The following is a 22,993-nucleotide window of genomic DNA, read 5'->3' on the forward strand; positions in this document are numbered from 1 at the left end:
GAAGAAGTAGGGCAGAGGAGCCACAGGGGGCCCACAAGCCTGCTAGGCGCGGCCCCCCTGGCCGCGCCTAGGGGGCTTGTGGCCTCCCCTGGTGGCCTCTACCTTGGTTCTCACGCTCCTTGCGTATCTTCTGTTCCAGAAAAAATCTTTTCGGAGGTTTTATTCCGTTTGGACTCCGTTTAATATTCTCGTCTGAAAAGGGTCAAAAACACGGAAAAAACTGGAACTGGCACTTGGCACTGAGTTAGTAAGTTAGTCCAAAAAAAGATATAAAAGGCATACAAAACATCCAAAGTTTGACAAGATAATAGCATGGAACTATCAAAAATTATAGATACGTTGGAGACGTATCAGTCTCCAACAGGGACCGCCAGCAATACCCAACTGCGATACTGAGCCTCCAACGCATCCAACCCCGTCATGCGCTCAAGGAGTACATAGCCGGAATCCGGTTGGAGATTTGGCTCCCCGCTAAGGATGGCAATTGGTTCAGTTTGGAGCGGGTGGATCTAGTACAAATCCAGCCCATGACCCATCTTCCTACCCTCTGCCCATCCATCACAGCTTCCATGGGCATAAATTATGCCCATACCCAAACCCACTGCATATCCAGATACCCATGGAGCTCCATGGACAAAGAAAAATCAGCATGAAACCTTCCCAAAGATCAAATTAACTCATCATCATTCATTAACTAAGATTAGGTTTAATAATTGTGTTAGTGGAGTCACTACAAGAAAAATGCTCAATTATAGCCAAAAATAATGACGGTGGTTTAATTGGTCAATGATCCATGACCAAAATTCTAAAGTTAGTCATGGCAGGTCTAAGAGGGTCCAAAGCCCATAACGTTATGACCTTTTGTGTCCATTAGGTCATGATACTATTGCACAAATTGGTCATTAAGATGTGTAGCATTATTTAAGATCATATTTCACTGCTACCATGACTAAATATAAGGTCATAAATATATGCTTGGAGGTGACTGGATGACACCTCACCAATTTTGCCTATGTGTCATGTATACACATTAAAAATTTGTTTTATACGTATATGATGAAGTAAATGATATTAGATAAATACCAATAAATTATAATTAATAATTTTAATATCCTAAATATTTTAGAAAATACAATATAATTACCAAAATGAAATATATGAGCCCATGCTAATCTCATAATTTGTAGACCCTATTTAGATAAATATTTTTGAAAGGTGGTAAGAAGTATGGAGATATAAAAAGATTTCAACACACTATGTTGATTTTTTTTCAATGGCAACCCACATGCAATTTGTATAGAAGTAGAGAGGTGGGAGCCCTTTCCATACACATATCTTCTTTTCTTACTTTTCAAGTCAAATATGTTTGCCTTGTTAAATATATGTTCCTTCAGTGATTGATGCGCCTTGCCGATTGGCCGCACAAGTGCTCTTTTGCACCGCATGTTCATAAGAAAATACACCTAAAATGATAGTATGTGTGCCTGAAAATACAACGAAACCACGTCCCGACAAGTACAATGATGTGGATATACGGTTAAACCACCTCTGATTTACGAGTACAGTGATGGTTTTTCTTGGTTCAACCGAACTGCCACCGATAGCGACCCCTTTGTGTTTGGTTTTGCATATTATGGTTAATCGGCAACGATGTATTCCATTCAAATTGTGTTAATGAAAAAAAATATTTGGGTGAATTTTTCAGTAATGCCTAATCACATCATAATTAAATGAAAAGCGTTTCCACCCACAACACTCAACCAAAAAATATAGCTTTCTTTTTCATACGCAAAAAATATAGCTTTCTTTTGAGGGAAATAATAAATATTGTACAACTCTTTTTAGTTAATCAAAAAATACAAATTGAGACAACAATATGGGTCCTTATTTCCTAAATTCTGTGTGTACACGGACTTGACGAGATCCATTAAATGAAAGGATATAATTCACTAAAAAAATATGAATAGGATATAAAGTCCCTTCCCGAGAAACCTGACTCTAACCCTATCTCCAGAGTGCAGACCCGTCCCCCTTGACTCCCCTCCCACCTCTCCCGCCGCTAGCCTTCCTTCCCCTCACGAGATCCCATGTGATCTTGTCCGACGCGGCAGGCCCCTATGCTCCCTTCTCCACCTCTCCCGTCAACCTCCCAGCCACGATCTCCTGTGCCCCATTCGCTCCAGCACGCCCCGACATTCGCGTCGTCGGATCTTGCGGCCACACTCTCTTCTCCCATTCAGTGCGGGAGGCCATGGTGTGTGCGTGGACGACAATGGTGACGGTGGATATAACACTCGCGCCTCCCCTCAATGCACGGTATGCTCCATGGACGTGATGGGCGGCCTCACGGAGGAGCCCGACAGGGCGGCTGTCGTGCGGAAAACACCATTGGACTCGGGGTGGCGCTGATTGGCGATTGACCCCGAGCTCAGATCCGCCCCTCCCTCCCCTCCATCCAGGTCCGCACCTCAGGGCATGCACCCTCGCCCATGGCTAGGGTTTCTTCGCCAGAACCCGTCGGAATTGGAGATGGCGAGGTAGAGCTCGCATGATCCGTCGCCGATATTGCCTAGGTAGGACCTTCCCATCCTTCCTCGCCCGGATGCACCCTCTCCTCCTCACCTTTTTCTCCTATCTGCCCCTTTCATGCACGTTAACATGGTGTGGAGATGGAGACGACGGTGGGAGGGTGTCGGCCTTGCCCTGCTCCAGCAGGAGGATGGGCGCACCTATGTATTGGTCCTCCTATTCTCGAGGAGGAGGGGCACGAGGGGTCTGCTCCTACGGCGACCAAGAGATCATTGTAAGAACTCCTCCCGCCTCGTGTTGCTACAAAATCAGTCTGTACACATGTGTTTCATTGTCTAGGTGACTGCTCAGGTTGCTTGGTTGGTATCGGGGCAAGGTGAAGCTTTAGTATGTGATCGTTGGATCAGTAGGTGTCTGGTAGAAGCTTCTGCCCGCAGAAAATGGTTTCAATAGTAGAGTGGCTGGTTGCTTAGTAGTTGTGTTGACTTCTATTTTGTGGCAGAACACTAACTTTGTGAAGTTGTTGATTCTAAAAGCCAAATATATCATGCCTTCTCGACCTTACCTATATATGTAGCATAGTAATGAATTCAGTGTCATATCAAATATGACATCAACTTCTTTTGGTAGTTTCATGTTAATAAATGCTATCTTGTCATGCAGACTTGCATCTTAACATTGTCCAGTAGCATTTTGTTTTGAAAGGCTAGAACTAGACGCTGGTTTGATCGATGATGCACTTTGTGATCTCTAGAAAACAAAAATTAACATGTTTATCTGTTTTGCATCATTTAGTAGACTTGCTGGAGTAGGTGCTCATTTTTATTTTTTTTTATTACAGTTTTGGAGTGCTAGGCAATCCACATCGTTTGACTAGATCATTTCCAATGATCCTGGCGTCGGCTGCCACGAGGTGCCGGACGATTGGCCCTTGCGGCGGGCGGCTGTGCTCGCAGCGGCCAAGGAGATGTGTGCGTTCGTGTGCAAGGACCCCAGGAATCCCGTGTACGCGGCCAAGGTGAACACGCCTCTTGTAGCTCCGTCTGTGCTATTCTCACTGTCATTGTTGCCTTTGTGTTCAACATCGGTCAGTCTATTTCCTTTCTTTCTGAACGATGTCGATTGATAAAGGTGTTTGTGACTTCTAAATGTTTATATGAATATTCCAAATCTTCTGCTATGTGTGAACTAAAATCTATTGTTCTGAAGGTGCTAGCGCCGGTGCAGGGAATTTTTCAATGCTAGAGTTAATAGTAAGCCAGATTTGTTGCTATGTAGTTTTCAACCAGACAACATTGATGTTCCTCCCATTTGCTTAACTCTGTCACCCATTTTCGGCTAGTGTACAGACAAACAACTTCTAGGCATGCATGAGTAGTGTAGTTACTCGTGCGAGAGTGCATCTTACCAGAGATGGACCAAGTCTTGCTTTGCTTAAGTAAACCTCAACATGCATGGTAAGAACTTGTATGGAACTAAAGGCTTTGTTGTCGTTGTTATTGTTGTTGTTGTATCTCCGTTTATGTAGTATATCCACTATTTTGTAATATTTCACCGAAAGTTTCCTTAGTTGTTTGTATAACGGTGTCCTAAGTAATTTGGTTAAATATAGAAGCATTGACTAGACATATTATGTTTTACAAGGTGGCATGGTTTGAGCATTCCTCATTATTTAATGCTTCTAGTATTTCCTGCCCCATTTATATATTCTGTTCATTGGCATCTCATGTAGATAGCAGGCAGCTACAAATGTCATGACCACAAGATAACTTGATACTAGTTGTCTTATAACCGCTTATGCCTTGCACGTGTAAGGAGATGATTGCATGGAGTATCTCATGGGATAATATAAGAGGCAACGGTAGATAAAAAGATGCAAAGACAAAATGTTTTCAACTCTTATCCGTTTTCTATTATTTTTCAATTATATGTTAATTATTTAGGCCCACATTACAAATTTTGATGTGTAAATATGATGCCTTAGCTTATAGGTTGCTACAGGTCGATATATTTTATCTTGTCGAATTGTAGCAGACATGCCTTTTTAAGATGATCTTTTTATGTTCAAGCATTCCAGCCCCTTGATCAATGAGAGTACTTTCTGTAGTAGAAAGTACGGTAATAAACATGAGAAAATAAGTGTATATGCGACACTTGTGGATAAAGTTGATATTAACTGTCTTAATGGTTCTTTACCCACTCGGTTGAATCGGTGTGTTGTGTGCATAAGTATATATTCGATATTACTAGTTTTGAATAAACATATTGTATATATTCTGTATTGTTGGGTGTGCATAAGTATATACATAGTATTGCATGGAGTATCTCATGGAAAGTTTCATTGTGTTATTTGATCATTATTCGATCTCCCTTGTTTCTTCAGTTAAAAATGCAAGTTGTGCGACCTGTTTGGCATTCCTAAATAAAAATACACTCCATCTCGGCAAATAACTCTATTTAAAAAATCCATAGAACACAACATCATTTTCGCCAGCAAGATGCTCGTATGCAATTGGATCCCTGAGTGAGCATAAAGCTGAAAGAAAATATCAAACTAAACTAAACTATTGTTTTTGCTCATAAGAAGCATAGCTAAGTAAATTGAAGAAACAATGTAATGCTCCAAAAGGACTTATGTACTTTCGACTAAACTTAGAAGAGGTTCTCGAGTTCACTGTCGAGAACAAATTAGTTGGCAAACTCACTATGGATTATTCACAATTTCTCCATTGTTAGCAGCAAGTGCTTAACTAGAATTTCTAGAACTGGTTATGAGCTAAAATTACAATCGTTAATTATTTTATGTGTACGTTGTGTAATCTGTTGCTCATGGGAAGAATCTTGTTATACCAAGACTGTCCTGGTTATCTCAAGACTGTAAATTTATTTTTCTCTTGAAGTCATTTTCTAAAGCATTTCTAACATCTACATGGAATTCTTGAGATAAATAATGTAAGGAGACTTTTTATGGTACATGTGCACGAACCTATAATCGGTTATTATCTGTTGCCCTTTTTTATTATATGTGGCTCGTTGTTTATAGGCTTATCTATGCATTAGTATTTGATGTTGTATCATGTTAGTTTCATTGGTCTGCTTTCTGAGCCTTGCCGTCATTTTCTTCTTGCAGGCGGCAATGAAAGGAGCGGCTTATTGTGCACAGGAAGAGGATGAGAAGAAACTTGTGCTTCTCATCCAATCTTTATAGAACTCTCTTGATGTGCGATTGTGCACTTGTTGGGTCCTTTTTCTGTGCACTTGCACTTGGAGAAGTATTCTGTTGTGCACTTGTAAAATTATTTTGATGTCCACTTGATAGGCCTTGAACCTTGATGTGTAGAAGCGTCGGTGGATGATGAATTGTATTTCATGTCATGTGCTACTGAAATTAAATATACAGTTTGTCTCCAATCTTTAATTTTGATATACTTGTTTTTTAATAGGCATATCCTGAGATATGCGTGCTTCTGGAAAAATAATGCATCAACCCAAACAAATCGAACATTTTCAACAATAAAATAGGTATTGGGCTAGGCCCATGTAGGCTAGATTGGTGGACTAGGCTCTGAAATTTATGATGATTCCATTTGGTCACTAGCAATGCCACGTCAGCTTGGCCATGTCAGATCCTACGTGGCTCACACAAATTGGTAATGACGAGACCAAAATTTTGGTCAACAGAGATCTACGACCAAAATCTTGGAAATGTCATGTTTGTTCATTCTTGACAGCCAACTGCTGACCTTGTAAATTTGGTCAAAAAAGGTCAATAAACGACAACAATGACGAATCAACGACCAATACAGGGAGTCATAATTGACCTTAGTTCTTGTAGTGAGTTGTGGGGGATTAGGGAACATGGGTTGGACTTTGACCTTTTGTGACTATGAGTGACTTGGGTTGGACATTTGCTTAGTTTAGTGTCACTGTCATAGTAGCCCATGTGTCGTACGGGTATCCATTGGATATCCATGGAGAAAAAAATATAATTTTGTCCAACCCGGCTGTTTGTGGGCATCCAGATCCATGGATCCATGAAAAAGAATGTGTTGCATACCCTTGCCCAACTCGTCGGGCATCCGCGCGTATCCATATCCATGGATAAAATTGCCATCCCTACTCCCCGTACCAGCACACCTCCTGCATGAACTTCCTAGCAGCCCATCAGTGCAGGTTCGCACGACTTCGTCCACCGGCTCGCACCAGCTTAGTAAGAAGGGCAACGATAGTGCTACCGCTGGCAGCAAAGATTTCGAGGCTATCTGCGACACTCTCGCCATTCATGGATTTGGGCATTCGAAGAAGGGGATTGGGAGGGGGAGGGAAAGAACACGTGCTCTGGTGGGGATTGGAGATTTAGAACAGAAACGGAGCTCGGTGGGGCTTGTGATTGTTTTACAGAAACGACACAAATGCTTGAGCCAAAAAAAAGTCTAACCCACGCTCGGGTGGGTACGTGACACCGAAGCGATAGACCATAGATACTGGGCGATGCAACGCGCGTTGCGGCGGGAACCTTATTAAAAATATATATTAATACATGATAGAAGACTAAAATTAATGTAAAAAACAAATATAAAACTTTCTTGCATGACTTAATTTCCTGTGAAAAAATAATATATGATGTGGTATATTTTACATGAAGAGATTAATGAAAAAAAGTAAATTATGACTTCATGCATGACTTGATGATATGACATTGTTGCATGAACAAGAAAAGTAACTAATAGGTTGTAGTTCTTTAAGAAAAGAGGATTATGCACTTTCATGTATAGAGGTCGTATTAGAGTGCTTATCGGTATCAAAGTGTTATCCGTCATAGATTTGAAGCCCAAAAGGTGTAAAAGAAAGTTAACCCTTTAGCATTGAAGGTTTGACACGTTGTAGATGAGTTCGATTCGATATTTTGAACCAACCGCAACATAAAAAAAAAACTCATCCTTCATTTAACAACAAATGTGCAGAATTAAAATTTTAACACAGGACAAAACAAATGTTTCATAAATTGCTTATAAAATTCCCGAGCACAATTTCAGCTTCGAGGTAATCAGAACATCTTGAAATTCTGAATCAACGACGGCACCGCCCACCCACCGCCATCCTTGGTCTTCTGCGCGTTGCGGCTAAATGTGTCAAATAGGGTTTTCCCACAATAACAATGGTGACGGTTACTCGATACAGAAGAATTTGGGAACGTATGACACAGAACGGGGTGGATGGTGGGCTCGGCCGGCTGGGTGACGTGGGATGACGGGTGATAGGCTGCCGACCAGGTGGCACTTGAAGTGTGCACGCACGTACGATAGAAATTATGCGGTTCCGAGACGGCATCTCGATCGCATGAAATTGCGCGCGCACGAAGTACTCGGTGTTTAGGCTGGCCATAGTGGGATATCATAGCTAGTAACATAGTCTTGGGACTAGTAACATAGGTAGATACTGTATCATGTTAAATATTATGCTACTATGTGTCATGCATGTTAATAAATAAAAACATTTATGATACTATGCACTATAAAGATACTATCATACAATAGTAACATATGCATGATACTAGTATATGTTACTTCCCGCTATGAGCAGCCTTAGGTATTTAGGTATTTTGATTTGTTTCCTTTTGTATCGTCCAAAACAGCGGAGCATTGAGGATGACCCTAATTTGACCAACGACCAAAGGCAAAGCCCGTAACACCATTTAGCATTGAGGATTTGACACGTTGTAGATGTGTTCGATTCGACATTTCGAGCCAATCGTAGCATAAAATAATTTGAACTTGATTCTTCATTTAACAACAAATGTGCACAATTTCAACTTAAATCCCAGCCACAACGGAGAAAACAAGCATTCCATGAATTGTTTAAATCCCAGCCACAATTTTCAGCTTCAGGGTAAAATCAGAACATCTTGAAATTCCGAATAAACGGCGGCATCGCCCACCCACCGCCGTCCTTGGTCTTCTGCGCGTCGCGGCCGCAGTCGCCGGCCCTCCTCGCGGCGGCGGCGGCCCCCGCCGGCGTCGAGCGCGAGCACTCGTGGTCCGCGGGGAACCGGTGCTTGAGGCACAGCTTCTGCCCGCACCCCTTGCAGTGGCTGGTGTTGGAGAAGGTGAGCGTCTCCTTGCACCGCCGCGCGGGGCAGCGCGGCTTGCGCTTCCTGGCCGGGTCGCAGCCCCGGCGCGACCGCGCGTGCGCCTCGAGGATCTCCGCGTCCGTCTTGTCCGCCCCGGCGCGCTCGACGGAGTCGCCGCAGGCCTCGCAGACGACGACGGTGCGGCCCCGGTCGGCGGCCCGCGCGCAGCCGTGGTCAACGTACGCGCGGTGCTCCGTGCAGAACACCTTGCCGCAGCCATCGCAGTCGAAGGGCAGGAAGTCGAGCTGGTTGCAGTCCTCCCTGTCGCAGTGCGCGCCCAGGTCCGGGAACGCCTCCGTGCCCCGCCGCGCCATCGCCGAGTCCCGCCGCCGCCGCGCTCCTCCTCTCGATCCCTCGCTTCGCTCTTGCTTTTCCTCCCCACGCCGCGTGTGCTCGCTCCTCTTTCTTGCGTTCGGATGCGAGGGCTTGCCGTGCGATGTGAATATGTGTGATCACGGTGAGACGGGGCGGTCGATACTTTTATAGCTTCGGGTGGGTTTCGCCGTCGCCGTCGACGTTGCGGACGCGGTTTGCTTCTCCTTTCTTATTGTGCAAGAAGAAGAACGTGATGGTGATGGCGGGCCCACGCTTTGTTTGGTCCTCTGGATTGATCCGGTCTGCTCTGGAAGTCTGGAGGCGCCTTTGCTTAGGCGAGGCGGTTTCGGTTCCGAGCTGTTTTGCTCTGGGCGCCAAGCGTCCGCGTCGCCGCGTCGGCCGTGACGTGGGTGTTCGTTTGGTAGTTTGGGTCGACTCGGAGTGGACCGGGTCTACTGGGCCGCCCTGGCGATGCAACAAAGATTCATCAATCCGAGCCAAGCTCTCAATCTTGGAAAACCCTATTTGACACTCTCTGCGTCAAATAGTTGGGCAAACACACAGGGGCGAAATCAACTGGGCCAGCCCATCTCCCTCTGCAGGCAGTTTCCCTTTTTTCCTTTTTTTGTCCTTTTTCTGTTTCTTTTTTCCTTTTTTTTCGTCTTTCTGTTTCTGTTTCATTTTTTTCTATTTTTTCTATGTTTATTTTTTAAACTAAGTTAATGTTTGAAAATTATTTTTAAAATTCAGAAAATATTGTTGCTTGTGTAAAAATGTTCTAAATTTCAAATAAATGCCATTTTACAAAAACATTCAAAATTTCAGAAAATGTTCGACATTTTACAAACATGTTCGGCAGTTTCAAAAAATATTCGTGATTTTACAAAAATGTTCCTTTCTTATAAAAGTGTTATTGTTGCTTTTCCTTTTTTCATTGTTTAATTCGTAAAAAGTTTTCCTTTTTTCAAAATGTATTTATTTTTAAAAAATGTTCGTCTTTCGAAAATTGTTCTCGTCATAAGTTAAAAAATGCTCGTGTTTCAAAAAGTGTACATAAGTTGAAAAAATGATCCTGCTTCAAAAATTGTTTATAAATTTCAAAATATGTTCCTTTTTTATAAATTAGTCGATATTTTAAGAAATGTTCTTGTTTTCACACTTTTATAAAAAAATATTCCTGTTTTACGTAAAATATTTCGCTTTTTTAGAATTTTGTTCACCAATTGAAAGCTTGTTCACATTTTGTTCTCCAATTCTACAAATGTTCAGGAATTTTAAAAATGTTATTTATTTTCTCAAATAAATTTACCTTTTCAAAACATGTAACGAAGTTCAAAAAATGTTGATGTTTCAAAAAGTGTACATACTGCTTCAAAAATTGTTTACAAATTTCAAAAAATGTTACTCTTTTCATAAAATTTTCACCATTTTCAAAAAATGTTCTTGTTTCACATTTTTATAAAAAATGTCTCTTTTTCAAATTTGTTCACAAATTGAGAACTTGTTCCAATTATTTTCACCAATTCTAAAAATGTTCCTGATTTGAAAATGTTTGGGAACTTTAAAAATTGTTCTTCTTTTTCAAATAAATGGTTTCCTTTTCAAAAAGTGTATGTCAATTCAAAAAATGTCCGTGTTTCAAAAAGTGTACATAAGTTGAAAACATGTTCCCGCTTAAAAAAATTATATAAAAAATGTTCTTGTTTTCACACTTTTATAAAAAATGTTCTTGTTTACCAATTGAAAAGTTGTTAAAAAAATTCACCAATTCTAAATATGTTCATGATTTAAAAATGTTCAGGAAGTGTTTAAAGTGTTCTTTATTTTCTAAAATATGTTTACCTTTTCAAAAAATGTATGTAAGTTCGAAAAATGTTCATGTTTCAAAAAGCATACATAAGTTGAAAAAATGTTCCCACTTCAAAAATTATTTACAAATATATAAAAATTTATTTTCGAAAAAATGTTCTATGCTTTAAAAAGCTCCTGCTTTCAAATTTGTTGTGTTCTTGGAAAATTTCAGAAATTCAAAAAAAAATCCATTTATAATATTTGTGTGTAAATATAACAGTTGATTAAGTTTCAGAAACTCAAAAAAATTCAAAACATAAACCCTTTTAGGAAAAAGAGAAAGAGAAACACAAAAGAAAATAAAGAATAAGAGAAAAAAGGAAAATAAATAAATAGAAAGCAAAAAATATTGAGCTGCTTACGTGGGCCATCCGAGTCGCCTTGCTAGCGGCGGCGGCCCAGTGGCTTACCTGTGCGAAGGTACGCGTCCAATAGGAGGTCCCCTCTATCTTGCCCGGGATCTCAGAGCAAAAGCGCTCTATCGAACCTTCCACCGAGCAGCCGTCATCATTTGGCGCATTTTCAGCCGCCGTCACGTATTGTGTTTTAAACGCTTTTTATAGATTCTATGTTTTACGTGTTTTTGCTTTTTTAGGTTGTTTTTTTAAAAAAAATGGTGTTTCGGATTTCATTTTCATGGGTCTTTCTTAGCTATTTGTGAAATAAATAGATAAATAAATAAATGAAAAGCACGTTTCCTTCTTTGCGAGGGGCATTCTTTTGCTTTCGTCAGAGGAAAGTCGTGGCTCTCGAAAAAAAACGAGTTTCCTGTTTTTTTGCGGGACACACGGTTTTTGCTTCCGTGAGAGGTACAATTTTGTCTTCGCGGGAGGCACGATCGTGCCTCTCGGAAAGGAAAAAAAACGTGTTTCTATTTTTTTTGACTAGAGACACAATGTGCCTTTTGGAAAGGGAAAAAACATTTTTTTGCAAGAGGCACGGGTTTGTTTTCGCGAGAGATACAATTTTACCTTCGTGAGAGGCACGGTCATTCCTCTCGAAAAGGGGAAAACGCGAAAAAACGTGTTTACTTTTTTTTCTCTATTGTGAGAGCAACGTTTTTTTGTGAAAAACCCGAGGATGAAAACGGTTTAACATTTGAACGCACGGTTTAGAAGATAAAACATTTTAAAAATATTTATTCAGCAAAATAAAAAAACTCTCAGGTTGCAACAAATGACACGCATGTAATGTGTCATTTATTGCAACCATAAAGATAGGTACAATTTTTAAAAGGTTTATATTTTAATTAGGGATTTTGTCCGGACCTCCTTCCTAAAACCCTATAGGCCCTTAGAGCAACTCTAGCAGACCCCGCAAAATATGGACCCGCAAAACGCATTTGTAGTTTCACTTAGATCTCGTTTACGGGTCGAAAATGAGCGCGGCCGGACAGAAACCGTAAATAAAACTGCATAATTTGAAAATATAGTTTCGCGGGAAGTTCATACTACATACTACATTAGTGCGAGCTCACTCCTCCTTGGTGGAGCTGCCGAGATTGATGTACATCGCCTTCTGCTCCTCGCGGATGCACCGCCACTTGTCGTCCTTCGCCTTGACGGCGATGTTGGCTCGACCGCCTGTCGCCACTGGAGGTCTTTGATCTCCTCGTCATGGCGTCGGCGCTCCGCCTCCTCGTGCAAGCTGCGCTAGACAATGCCTGCCGCAACCGCTTCCACGTCGGCGACGAAGTCCTCCGGCCCGACGACTCCGCGGTGGCCGAGCTCCTCGGGCTCCTCCTTGACGGCGACGACATCATCCGGTTCCTCCGACCACTGGCTCTTCACACGGAGAAGGCGCGCGGAAGAGGAGGAGCCCGCAGCGACCTGCCGACGGTCGTACTCCTCCGTCTCCCGGATGCGGAAGATCGCCGGCGGCGACATGCCGCGGTTGGTCCACCTCCGGTCCCCGTGCTTCCTCGCGCCGTCCGACCAGACGCGCCGCTCGCGCTCTGGGTCGCTTCCGTCGCCGGATCTCTTGCCGGAGCCGCGTCCAGAGCTTGCGAGGGGCATTCTTTTGCTTTCCTAGTCACTTAGACCTCGCCCAATCACTCACGTATGTCTTCGGGGGAGACTTCCTGTAATGCCCCAAGAGTGTATCTTTCCCTTTTTGGAACCTTCTCTATGTGGGTCCACCTTGTCATTGATATGAGAGCTATTCTATATGTCATGATTTCATGTGTCACCTTGATTTGTGGTTCTTTGCATGCATGCATCACCATCATTTCATGTCATTGTGTTGTTGCATTGTGATCATATGATGCGATGTGATATATTGTGATGATATGTGGTTTATGTGAATTGTGTGGTGTGGTGCAACTCTAGTAGGAAGCTTGTGGATTTCAACAAGGGTTTTAAACCCCCCCCCCCTCTCTTTTATCTCAAGCCCAAAAGTTACTTGTTCCATTCCTATTTCTAAAATGCCCATGTGTTAGCATTGTTTTGTGGTGTTTGTGAGGATGTGTTTTGCTGATTTGAAAATATGTTTTAAAGGTGCTAATATTCACAAAACAGATTCAATAAATACTGTTTTGTTAATATTTTATTGCTCCAAATATTTCTTTTCCAATTTATTTAAATAGGTCATAAATCCTTACGACCAGGGGCATTTTTGTTTTGTTTTTAACCCCAACAGATTTGACTTTGTTTTATATTCTTTCTCTGGTTATTTTGTAATTGGAAAAACCCGAGGGATTTAAGTTTCCTTTTATCTTGCGCGAACTAGTGGGCCTCCTCCCTCTAGAAGGCCGAGTTGCCTCCTTCTCCTGTAGAAGTTGTTCCTTGTTCTCCTTCCTCCGTTGGAGTTTCTTTAGAGACACAGGCAGAGCGACGGCAGCAGACGCCGTCACGGACGTCGAGACGCGTCCCTCGCCTCTCCTCCTCCATATAAGCCACCCCTTGGCGTCCGTGCAGCTTAGGGTTCCCCTCTCGCGCCGCCACCTCCATCCCATCTCCTTCTCCCTCTCTGTCAACGACACCACGTGAGGGGATCGACCTCCTCCGCCATGGCCGCGTGCTGAGGAGCTCCTTGTCGTTGAGCCCGTACATCTACATCCTCTCCAATGCTTCGCCGAGCACGCGGGATCCTCCAGGAGTCCATTCCCGCGGCTAGGACGACAAGATCGACACTGCTACACCGGCTCGATGACAGCGACCTTCTTCCCCGACGATCTTCCCCGAGCGGCTCCTTCCCCCTTCTTCCTCTACTTCCTCTTAGGCCGAAGAAACCACCTCGTCCAGTAGGTGAGGTAGATCCATCTCCCCTTCTTCCCTATCCCTGATCGAGAGCAGTAGGCCGTAGCGTTGTTGCCGTACCTTCTCTGTCGCCGGAGCCGCCGTGTCTCGTCTAGCAGGTGTTGTAGATCCTCCCGAGTAGGTTTAGTTAGTGAAATGGAACCGTGGGAACTCCTTTTCCCTTCCATCGACGAGACGTAGGCTGATTTTGCGTGTAGCGCCGGCGAGCACCTTCCCCTGTTCCGTCCACCGTCGGACAGAGGATAGGCACGAGGGGGTGCTCAAGAGAGATTACTCCCCTCCCGTGTTAAGATCCCAACGTGTAGAAGAGTGGTAGTGGTGGTTTTGGTGCAGTGGAAGGTCGGGGGTTCGATTCCCCTCGGCGCACCTTTGTTTTGTGTATTTTCGGCACAGTAGCTATAGTAGAGAGCATCCCCTGCTCTCTTCCCTGTTTCTGTCAAACCAGAGCACCTCAGCCCATTGGTGTTGTTCCTATGTTGTGACCAGGAGGTCTAGGCTTCGATTCCATCCCCATCCTTTTATTTTTTTTCTTTTGCTTTTCTTGTTGTTTTGAACTTGGTTGCTTGTGTAGTTGATGTGTAGGTGTTAGATTACCTTGTGGTATTATTTTTAGCTCTCAACAATAGGTTGTAGCTATTTTTTTTCCTAGCAAGTAGTGAATGCATGTGTAGGTTGTGTGGTGTATGTGTGTGTAAGTATCATGTGTGTGTGTGCACCTTGTGAGTGTATGGCTCCAAGTGATGATGCTTATGTGGTGTGTGTGTGGAACATTTGTGCATGATGAGAGTTGAGCTCATGCACTAATTGTGCAAGAGTGAGGTGCATGTGTGTGAGGGTTTTCCTCCAACATACCTTGTGATGATGTATGTGAGTGTGTGTGTGTGTGCTTATGTGTGTGTGTGTCTCACACCTGCCATGGCATGATGTGCCATGATAAGCACATGTGTTGTATGTGAAGGGTAGAGAGGCATGATGTGTGTGTAGATAGTTGTGTGTTCTATTTAGCATGTGTAGGTGCTTTCTTGCTTGTGCTTGATGTGTGTGGTGTGTGGTGGTGTGCTAAGGCACATGAGCATGAGGTCTACCCCTCATGTGCACCAATGTAGTGTTGTTAGAGTGCAAGTGGATGTGTAGGTGTTGTTCTAGTGAATATCACATGTGATGATGCACTATTCACTATTTGTGATTCCATGTTTATCTTCTTCTTAGTCTTGTGCCCATTTATTCTATGCAAGTACATTGGTATTATATATGTTTTTGGGTTAGAATCATCCCAGGAATCCATTGGTGAAGTCAGTTTTGCCTTTGGAACACTTTCTGGGAATGTCATATTTCAGATTTGTTCTATGTTTGGAGCTTGGTTCCATGAGATGTGGTGAGCCCAAGAGGTTGATTTCTTATTGTGGCATTATAGGGTGACCCCCTCTATGGCATGTTGGTTTTGTTTCATGTTTAGTAGTTCATATGTGCAAGTGGTGCTTAGTCAAAGTAGGCATGTGGCTGAAATTCCAATTTAGTGAAAATCTGTGATTTTCACTAAGTCTGAGAAACTACTTATATTTTCTTCTCCTGTTGTTGTGCTTGTAGAGGTCCATGTGTTGAGAATCAGCCTTTGCTATCAAGTGGAAAGTTGTAGCTTTTGTGTTTGTCTAGCTCTCTATAAATTTTCATTCCATTTGGAGTCCTGTAGATATTGTTTTGGGTGCTGTCAAAATGCTTCACAGCATAAACAGCTAGTGAGAATCTGGAATTTTCACTAAGTCCCTGAAAACTGATATTTTTGTCCAAGTTAGCAGTTGTGTAACATTCTGTGTGAAACTCCTTTGTGTGATATTTCTTCTTGTGCTTGTAGTAATCTTCGTTAGCTTCTGCCACGTATCTTATTTTGGCATATTTGGGTGGTTGTAGGTGCTTTGCATATAGCCCTCAAACTGCTATGATGTTGTATATGGCAGCATGTATGGTTTTGATGTGTTGACCCATGTGAGTGCATAGTTGATGGTGTGGTGATATTCTTTGCACCACCCCATCCATACATGGTTGTTTTGTGATATGGCAACGTGGGAATACCAGAGATATGCCATTGGAGTGTGTTGTGATGGAATTGATGCGTTGCACTTCATTTCTTGTTTCGTTGTTTCCCGTTGATCCGTAGCTCCGTTTGTAACGTTCTTTATATGGTTTTGCATCGTTTTCGCGTGACGCATCTGTTCATGTCATTCTGATGCATGTCAAGTTAGCTTAGAGTACAGTTTTGTCCTGGAACTTGTATTACCTTCTCATGCTTGTTCTAGTGATTAGAATAGAGATGCATGTTCATTTTCGTCTCATGCATCATGTGCTTGTTGCATATTGTTGTGCTGTTGTTCATTGGATGCTATTTTTATGTTGGGTAGCACCGGGATCGAAGAACGAGTACGTGGATTCGGGAGAGTACGTGCAGGACGAGCAAGAGCAATTCCAAGCTGAGGACATCACAGGCAAGATGATATGACCTTGATTCCATCTCTAGACTTGTTATGCTAGATTACGTTTCTTCGTCACATGCTCGCTGCCTACCACTGAAATAATTGCCTCCTGACATTTCCATGAAACCCATACACTTATCCCTTCCTAGCAAATCTTGAATGGCTAAGTAGGCTTTGCTAAGCTTCTAATGTTAACGTTGCTAGTTGCAGGTGCAATTGTCTCATGTGATAACATGAGTTTGATATCATTATATTAATCTGTTATTTGATTAATGCACCTATATACTTGGTAACTAACGGAAGGCCTAGCCTTTTGCCGGGTGGTTTGTTCCGTTATTGCCGCCATAGTTACCGGCTACCGGTGTTTGATTCCATAACTGTTCGCTCCTAACACATTCGGGGTTGTTATGGGGACCCCCTTGATAAATCGCGTAGTGTTAAGACTTGTCCGACAAGACCCAACCTTGGTGTTAATTTGCTAATCACTTAAGAATAATCTGCATAGGGAATGGCCTCCCCGAGGAATTTAATCAACAACCCGGGCCGGTGCTCCTCATGAGTGTTGGTCCAAAATAGACAGACTGCGGGGGCCACCACAGGGAAACTTGAGGTTTGGCTCATGTAGGCTTTTCCATCTGTCGTGGCCTGAGAGTGAGATACGCGGCTCTTATCGGCGTCGTCGACACGACAAGAGGTCCTTCTAGAGTTGTCTTACCTTAACGATATATCTTGCGTATAGGAATCCCGGTGAAGCTTTGGTTCTCCCCAGAGTTGAGGTTTTCCTCTAAGGAATCCGACGAGATCACGAGATTCGTGATAGAGGATTACTTTGCGGCCCGTGACCGTTTGTGATGGACTAGTTGGAGCACCCCTGCAGGGTTTAATCTTTCGGAAAGCCATGCCCACGGTTGTGTGGCAACTTGGAATACTTGCTAACATCCGGTTATATATAACTTGAACATAATCTAATAAAATTGCCAACTATGTGCATAACCGTGACTGTCCCCTTCGAAGACCTCTCTTCGATCGGGAACACGATGGGGTTATGATTGACGTAAGTAGGTGTTCAGGATCACTTAGTGATGAGTTAATCATCGATCGCTAGTATAGACTACCTTCTATACTTGTTCTATGTAAGTTAGCCACCATAATGCTTAGGATGCTGCAACCTATATACTCCACCTTCCTTACCTAATAACTTGACTAGTTCTGGCATCGAGGTCATAGATTGCTGAGTCCCCGTGGCTCACAGATTCCTTCACAACATCAACAGGTTCAGGTACCCCCGAGACAGGTGATCCGACGGCACGCAGCTGGCGTAGCACTACGACGAGGAGAACGACCGCCTGTACGTGCACTATACAGAAGACTGAGGCGTGGTCGTGATCACGGGCAAGCATGCAGGGTAGCATAGTCATTTCTCATGTTTCGTAGTCCGTAGTGGAACTACCTTGTTTGGATGTGTGATGTAACTCTAATATATTTATGAGATGGCAGTTGAATCCCTTATTGTCATTCTTCTATTATTGTGTATGTGCTATGTTACCGTGCTTGTGAAACGCTTAGATGCGCTTCTTTCCAATTCGGGGCCGTGTTCCCTAAATCAGAAAGGACCGCATCTTAGTCATTACAAGTTGGTATCAGAGCCTTACGACCATAGGAGCCTTTGTGTGATTGTACTTGGCCGAGTCGAGTCTAGTAAAATGTTTTGAGTCTTAGTTATATCGGAGAGTGGGATTCTTTTTTCTCCTCTTCCATGCTCTGGTGAGGTTCCCGTCTTAGGAAATCTTAATTCTACTCCTCTTCTCGCTCAAAAAAAATTTAGGATCACGCGGGTATTTGTGAAATCTATATGATTTCGATGTGACGGAGTTCTGTCTTGGTGCCTCCCGTCTGCCTTGATTTCTTCCGGGGAGTTGAGCTCCAGGGGATTCTTGCGCACATCGCCATCATTCAGATTTTTGAGTATCTAAGAACGAAGGATGTTTGTAATTGCTTCAATACTAGTAGTGACGAGATAACCCCGATGTCCCCGGTACTGGTGCAGATTGTTCGGGAGTACTGCCATACTTTGTATCATTGTGATCACGAGGGTATGTGGTAGATGAAGGTCCGAGATTATGGTTATGTGTTGACGAATGTGATACAGGTGACAGGTTAGTATAGGAGTTGTGTGAATATCACTCCTTGTATCCGTGTACCAGATTGCATGACCAGATATTTCGGGAATTCATAGGTGGGATATCAAGTAGTAACTTACAGGACCATCTTCCTACATATGCATGACGTGAGGTTGGGATTCGATGTTCAGTGGGTATGTTTGTTCATGGTCGTCTTACAGCGGTTCTCGTTGTGTCTTAAAGAGTCCTTATAGCTCGCTATGACTCACGGATATTTCGTAAGTCGTGTGCACTACCTTGCACAGGATGGCTATTGTAAATTCGAGCCTGTGCGATCTTATCCACGAAGATATCGGATGAAATCTCGATCATATGTTTGTTCCCAGCAGTTCTAGCTCATACTTGTTTGCAAGTGGTCTTAATCAAAATTTTGTCGACTGATTCCGTGACAGCAGATCTTCCCATGCAACGGCACTAGGAGAATGCTGCTAGCACTCTCCGGCAATTGAAACTAGAAGAAATGTTGTTGACGGCCCACCAGCGCGTGGGATCGCAACAGTTTTCGAGGGTAGAATATTCGACCCAAATTTGTTCGAGAATTCATAATCCTTATCGGTGATAAAGATAGGCGAAGTAGCAAACTTCAGGTCGTATTTCATCCTAGCTTTCAGAGATTTTCCTTCCACTTGAGAAGTAATTTCTCAACGTCATAGGCATCCTTACACGCAAGAAAATCCTCAGCTATCTCTCCCTCCATAACGTAACCCTCAGGTATATCAGGCAATTCATATCTAGGAGAGCTAGATCTAGCAGGAGCAAAAGCAGGCTCTATCTCAATAGCATCGGTAGTTTCAGAAGCATCACGAGCATTGGCAGTAACTCTAGCAATATGAGCATCAAGGAATACCCTAGTGGCATATCAGGCAAAGTAGTATCTCCAGCAGTATCAAGCATAGCATCATCAGGCATAATAGCATCTCTAGCATCATCAGGCAAAGCAGTATCAAGCATAGCATCTCTGGCAGTATCAAGCATAGTATCATCAGGCATAGTATCAAGCATAGCATCTCTAGCAGTAGCATCATAAGCATCATCAAGCACATGCGACATATCAAGATTTATAGCAGGAGGTCGTGTCGCAAACTTACTCATAACTGAAGGTGAATCAAGTGCAGAGCTAGATGGCAGTTCCTTACCTCCCCTCGTAGTTGAGGGCAAGACTTTGGTTTTTGGATCCTTCAGATTCTTCATAGTGATCGGCAGATATAAATCCCAAGTGACTCAGAGAATATAGCAATACCTCCCCGGCAACGGCGCCAGAAAAATGCTGATTCCGTGACAGCAGATCTTCCCCTACAACGGCACGAGGAGAATGCTCCTAGCACTCTCTAGCAATCGAAACTAGAAGAATGTTATTGACGGCCCACCAGCGCGTGGGATCGCAGCAGTTTTCGAGGGTAGAGTATTCGACCCAAATTTGTTGATCGCCAAACAGGAGGTGAGAGGATACTCTCGAGTATTAGCAGCTGAATTTATCAGATTCAACCACACCTGAAAGATTAGTATTTGCAAGCGAAGAGTCGGCAGCAAAGTAGTATGATAACAACGGTGTCAGAAACGATCTGTTGACGGCAGACTATTCCTAACGATTGTATCAATGGCGCCAAGTTGCCCGTTGACGGAAATTGTCTTTTCCCGTCAACGTCGAGCGAATCAAGATTGTAGCAGGTAGCAACAGTGTAACGAGTAATAGCAGCAGCAAGGAACAGCAGTAGTGACAACAGTAGCAAGTAGCAAGAGTAGCAAGCGACAGTAGTAGCAACAGTAGCAGCAGAGCAAGACAAGTAACAGCAGCAGAGCAAGACAAGTAACAACAGCAGAGCAAGACAAGTAACAGCACCAGTAGGACAAGTAACAACAGCAGAGCAAGACAAGTAACAGCACCAGTAGGACAAACTCGTAAGCAATGGGTCGGTGATTTGTTTGGATGATATTCATCATGCAACATCTATAACACGGAGAGATATGTGGCTAGCTCTTGTTCGTCAATGTGATGTAGGCATGCATTTCGTGTGTCATCATATGTGCTTAGGGAAAAGAACGTGCATGACATCTATTGTCCATCCCTCCCATGGCAGCGGGATCCAAAAGGAAACTACGGGATATTAAGGTTCTCCTTTTAATAAAGAACCGGACCAACGCATTAGCACTTGGTGAACACATGAACTCCTCAAACTATGGTCATCACCGGGAGTGGTTCCGGTTATTGTCACTCCGGGGTTGCCGGATCATTAAACATAGTAGGTAACTACAACTTGCAAGATCGGATCTAAAACACACATATTTTTTTGACAACATAATAATTTCAGATCTAAAATCATGGCACTTGGGCCCTAGTGACAAGCATTAAGCATGGCAAAGTAGTAGCAACATCAATCTCAGAACATAGTGGATACTAGGGATCAATTCCCATCAAAACTAACTCGATTACATGATAGATCTCATCCTACTCATCACCGTCCAGCAAGCCTACGAATAGATTACTCACGAACGTCGAAGAGCTTCATGGAATTGGAGAGAGAAGAAGGTTGATGATGACGATGGCGACGATTTCCCCTCTCCGGAGCCCAAAACGGACTCCAGATCTGCCCTCCAGATGAAGAATAGGATGTGGCGGCGCCTCCGTATCGCAAACGCGACGAAATCTTCTCTCTTGATTTTTTCTGGGACGAAAGTGAACTTATAGAGCTGAGATTGGGGGCGGCAGAGCCACGTGGGCCCCACAAGCTTGCCAACCGCCACCAGGGGGTGGCTGCTACAGGGCGTGTGGCCCACTGGCCCACCTCCTCTGGTGGATCTTTGCGCATGTATTTTTCATATTTTCCAAAAATATTCTCCGTAAATTTTCAAGACGTTCTGAGAACTTTCATTTCTGCACAAAAACACCAAGGCAATTGTGCTGAAAACAGCGTGAGTCCAGGTTAGTTCCATTCGAATCATGCAAATTAGAGTCCAAAACAAGGGCAAAAGAGTTTGGAAAAGTAGATACGATGGAAGCATTCTTACTATTTTTGTTCGAGTGCAATTGCTATATTCCTGTTCAGTATTCCTGCCATTTTGATTCAGCTATACCTTCAATTTATTATGTGGGCTAATGTGTTGTCCATCTTCAGGATGGCTCCACCAACTCGTCATAATTCAGGGCCTGAGGATGTCCCGCCACCACCTCCTCCTCCGGAGAATCCTCCTCCGCCGCCGCCTCCTCCTGCAGAGGCTTGGCAAGCGGTGATGGCTGCTACAAATGCAAACACTCACATGCTGCTACATTTGTTGCAAGAGAGGGCTAATCAGCAGAAAGGCAATTTCCAGCATGGTAGCAATCAGTTTGCTAATCTGAGTCTGTTCCTGTCAAATCAGTCGAAGACTTTCACTTCCTGTGACCAGCCGTTTGATGCTCAGGATTGGATCCGCGACATGAACAAGCATTTTGAATGTAGCAATTTTTGTCCTGAGGATTTCGTCAAATTTGCAACATTCCAGCTGAAGGGGCAAGCATCTATCTGGTGGCAACAGTTGAAAGATTCCATGGGCGCTAGAGTGATCACTTGGGATGAGTTCTGCCGTGACTTCAGATCCCACTACATTCCGTCCAGCTTCATGGAGGAAATGCGTTAGAAGTTCACACGCTTGGAGCGGGGTGGTAACTCCGTGTACAAGTACAACATCAAGTTCCACGAGCTAGCCCGATACGCCTTGCAGGATATCCCTGATCAGAAGAGCAAGATTTATCAGTTCAGAGGTGGCTTGAAAGAAGATTTGCAGTTAGCTCTCGCTTTGCACGATCCTGAGGAGTTCGATAAGTTCTACAACTTAGCTCTCAGGGCTGAGGCAGCCTTGCTCAGGGTGGAGAATTCTAGGAAGCGCTTCAGAGATTCCAGCTCCTCTTCCTCTACTCAGGTGGTTCAGAAGCAACAGAAGTTTTGGGTGTCTCCTCCTCCTCCTCCGCACATGTAACAGTTCAAGCATTCTAGTGGTCGTGGTTCTTCCCACCCACCCAACCCAGTCGTTCAGCAGAGATTCCAGCATCAGAAGCAAGGGCCTCCTCAGACACAGTACCGTCAGCCAACAGAGGTTACTTGTCATAAGTGTGGGCAGAAAGGTCACTATGTCAACAAGTGCACTTCTCAGCTCCATCTGCCGCCTCCTCCTCCAGGGAAACCTCCAAGCAATGCTCTCATGAAGTTCAACCCCAGGTCAGCTCGAGTCAACATGGTGAATGCGGCTGAGGCAGAAAACTCGTCAGATGTGATCATGGGTAACCTC

General features: G+C 43.6%; 1 protein-coding gene across 1 annotated transcript; it reads right to left on the minus strand.

The window, feature by feature from the left end:
• Positions 1-8,283: 8,283 nt before the first annotated feature.
• Positions 8,284-9,203, minus strand: LOC123397742 (zinc finger AN1 domain-containing stress-associated protein 17). The gene has a single exon (XM_045092277.1). The coding sequence runs from the start codon at positions 8,971-8,973 to the stop codon at positions 8,425-8,427; it is 549 nt and encodes a 182-aa protein (XP_044948212.1). The 5' UTR covers positions 8,974-9,203; the 3' UTR covers positions 8,284-8,424.
• Positions 9,204-22,993: the final 13,790 nt, after the last annotated feature.

Source organism: Hordeum vulgare, chromosome 5H (assembly GCF_904849725.1).
Source record: "Hordeum vulgare subsp. vulgare chromosome 5H, MorexV3_pseudomolecules_assembly, whole genome shotgun sequence".
Taxonomy (NCBI): Eukaryota; Viridiplantae; Streptophyta; class Magnoliopsida; order Poales; family Poaceae; genus Hordeum; species Hordeum vulgare.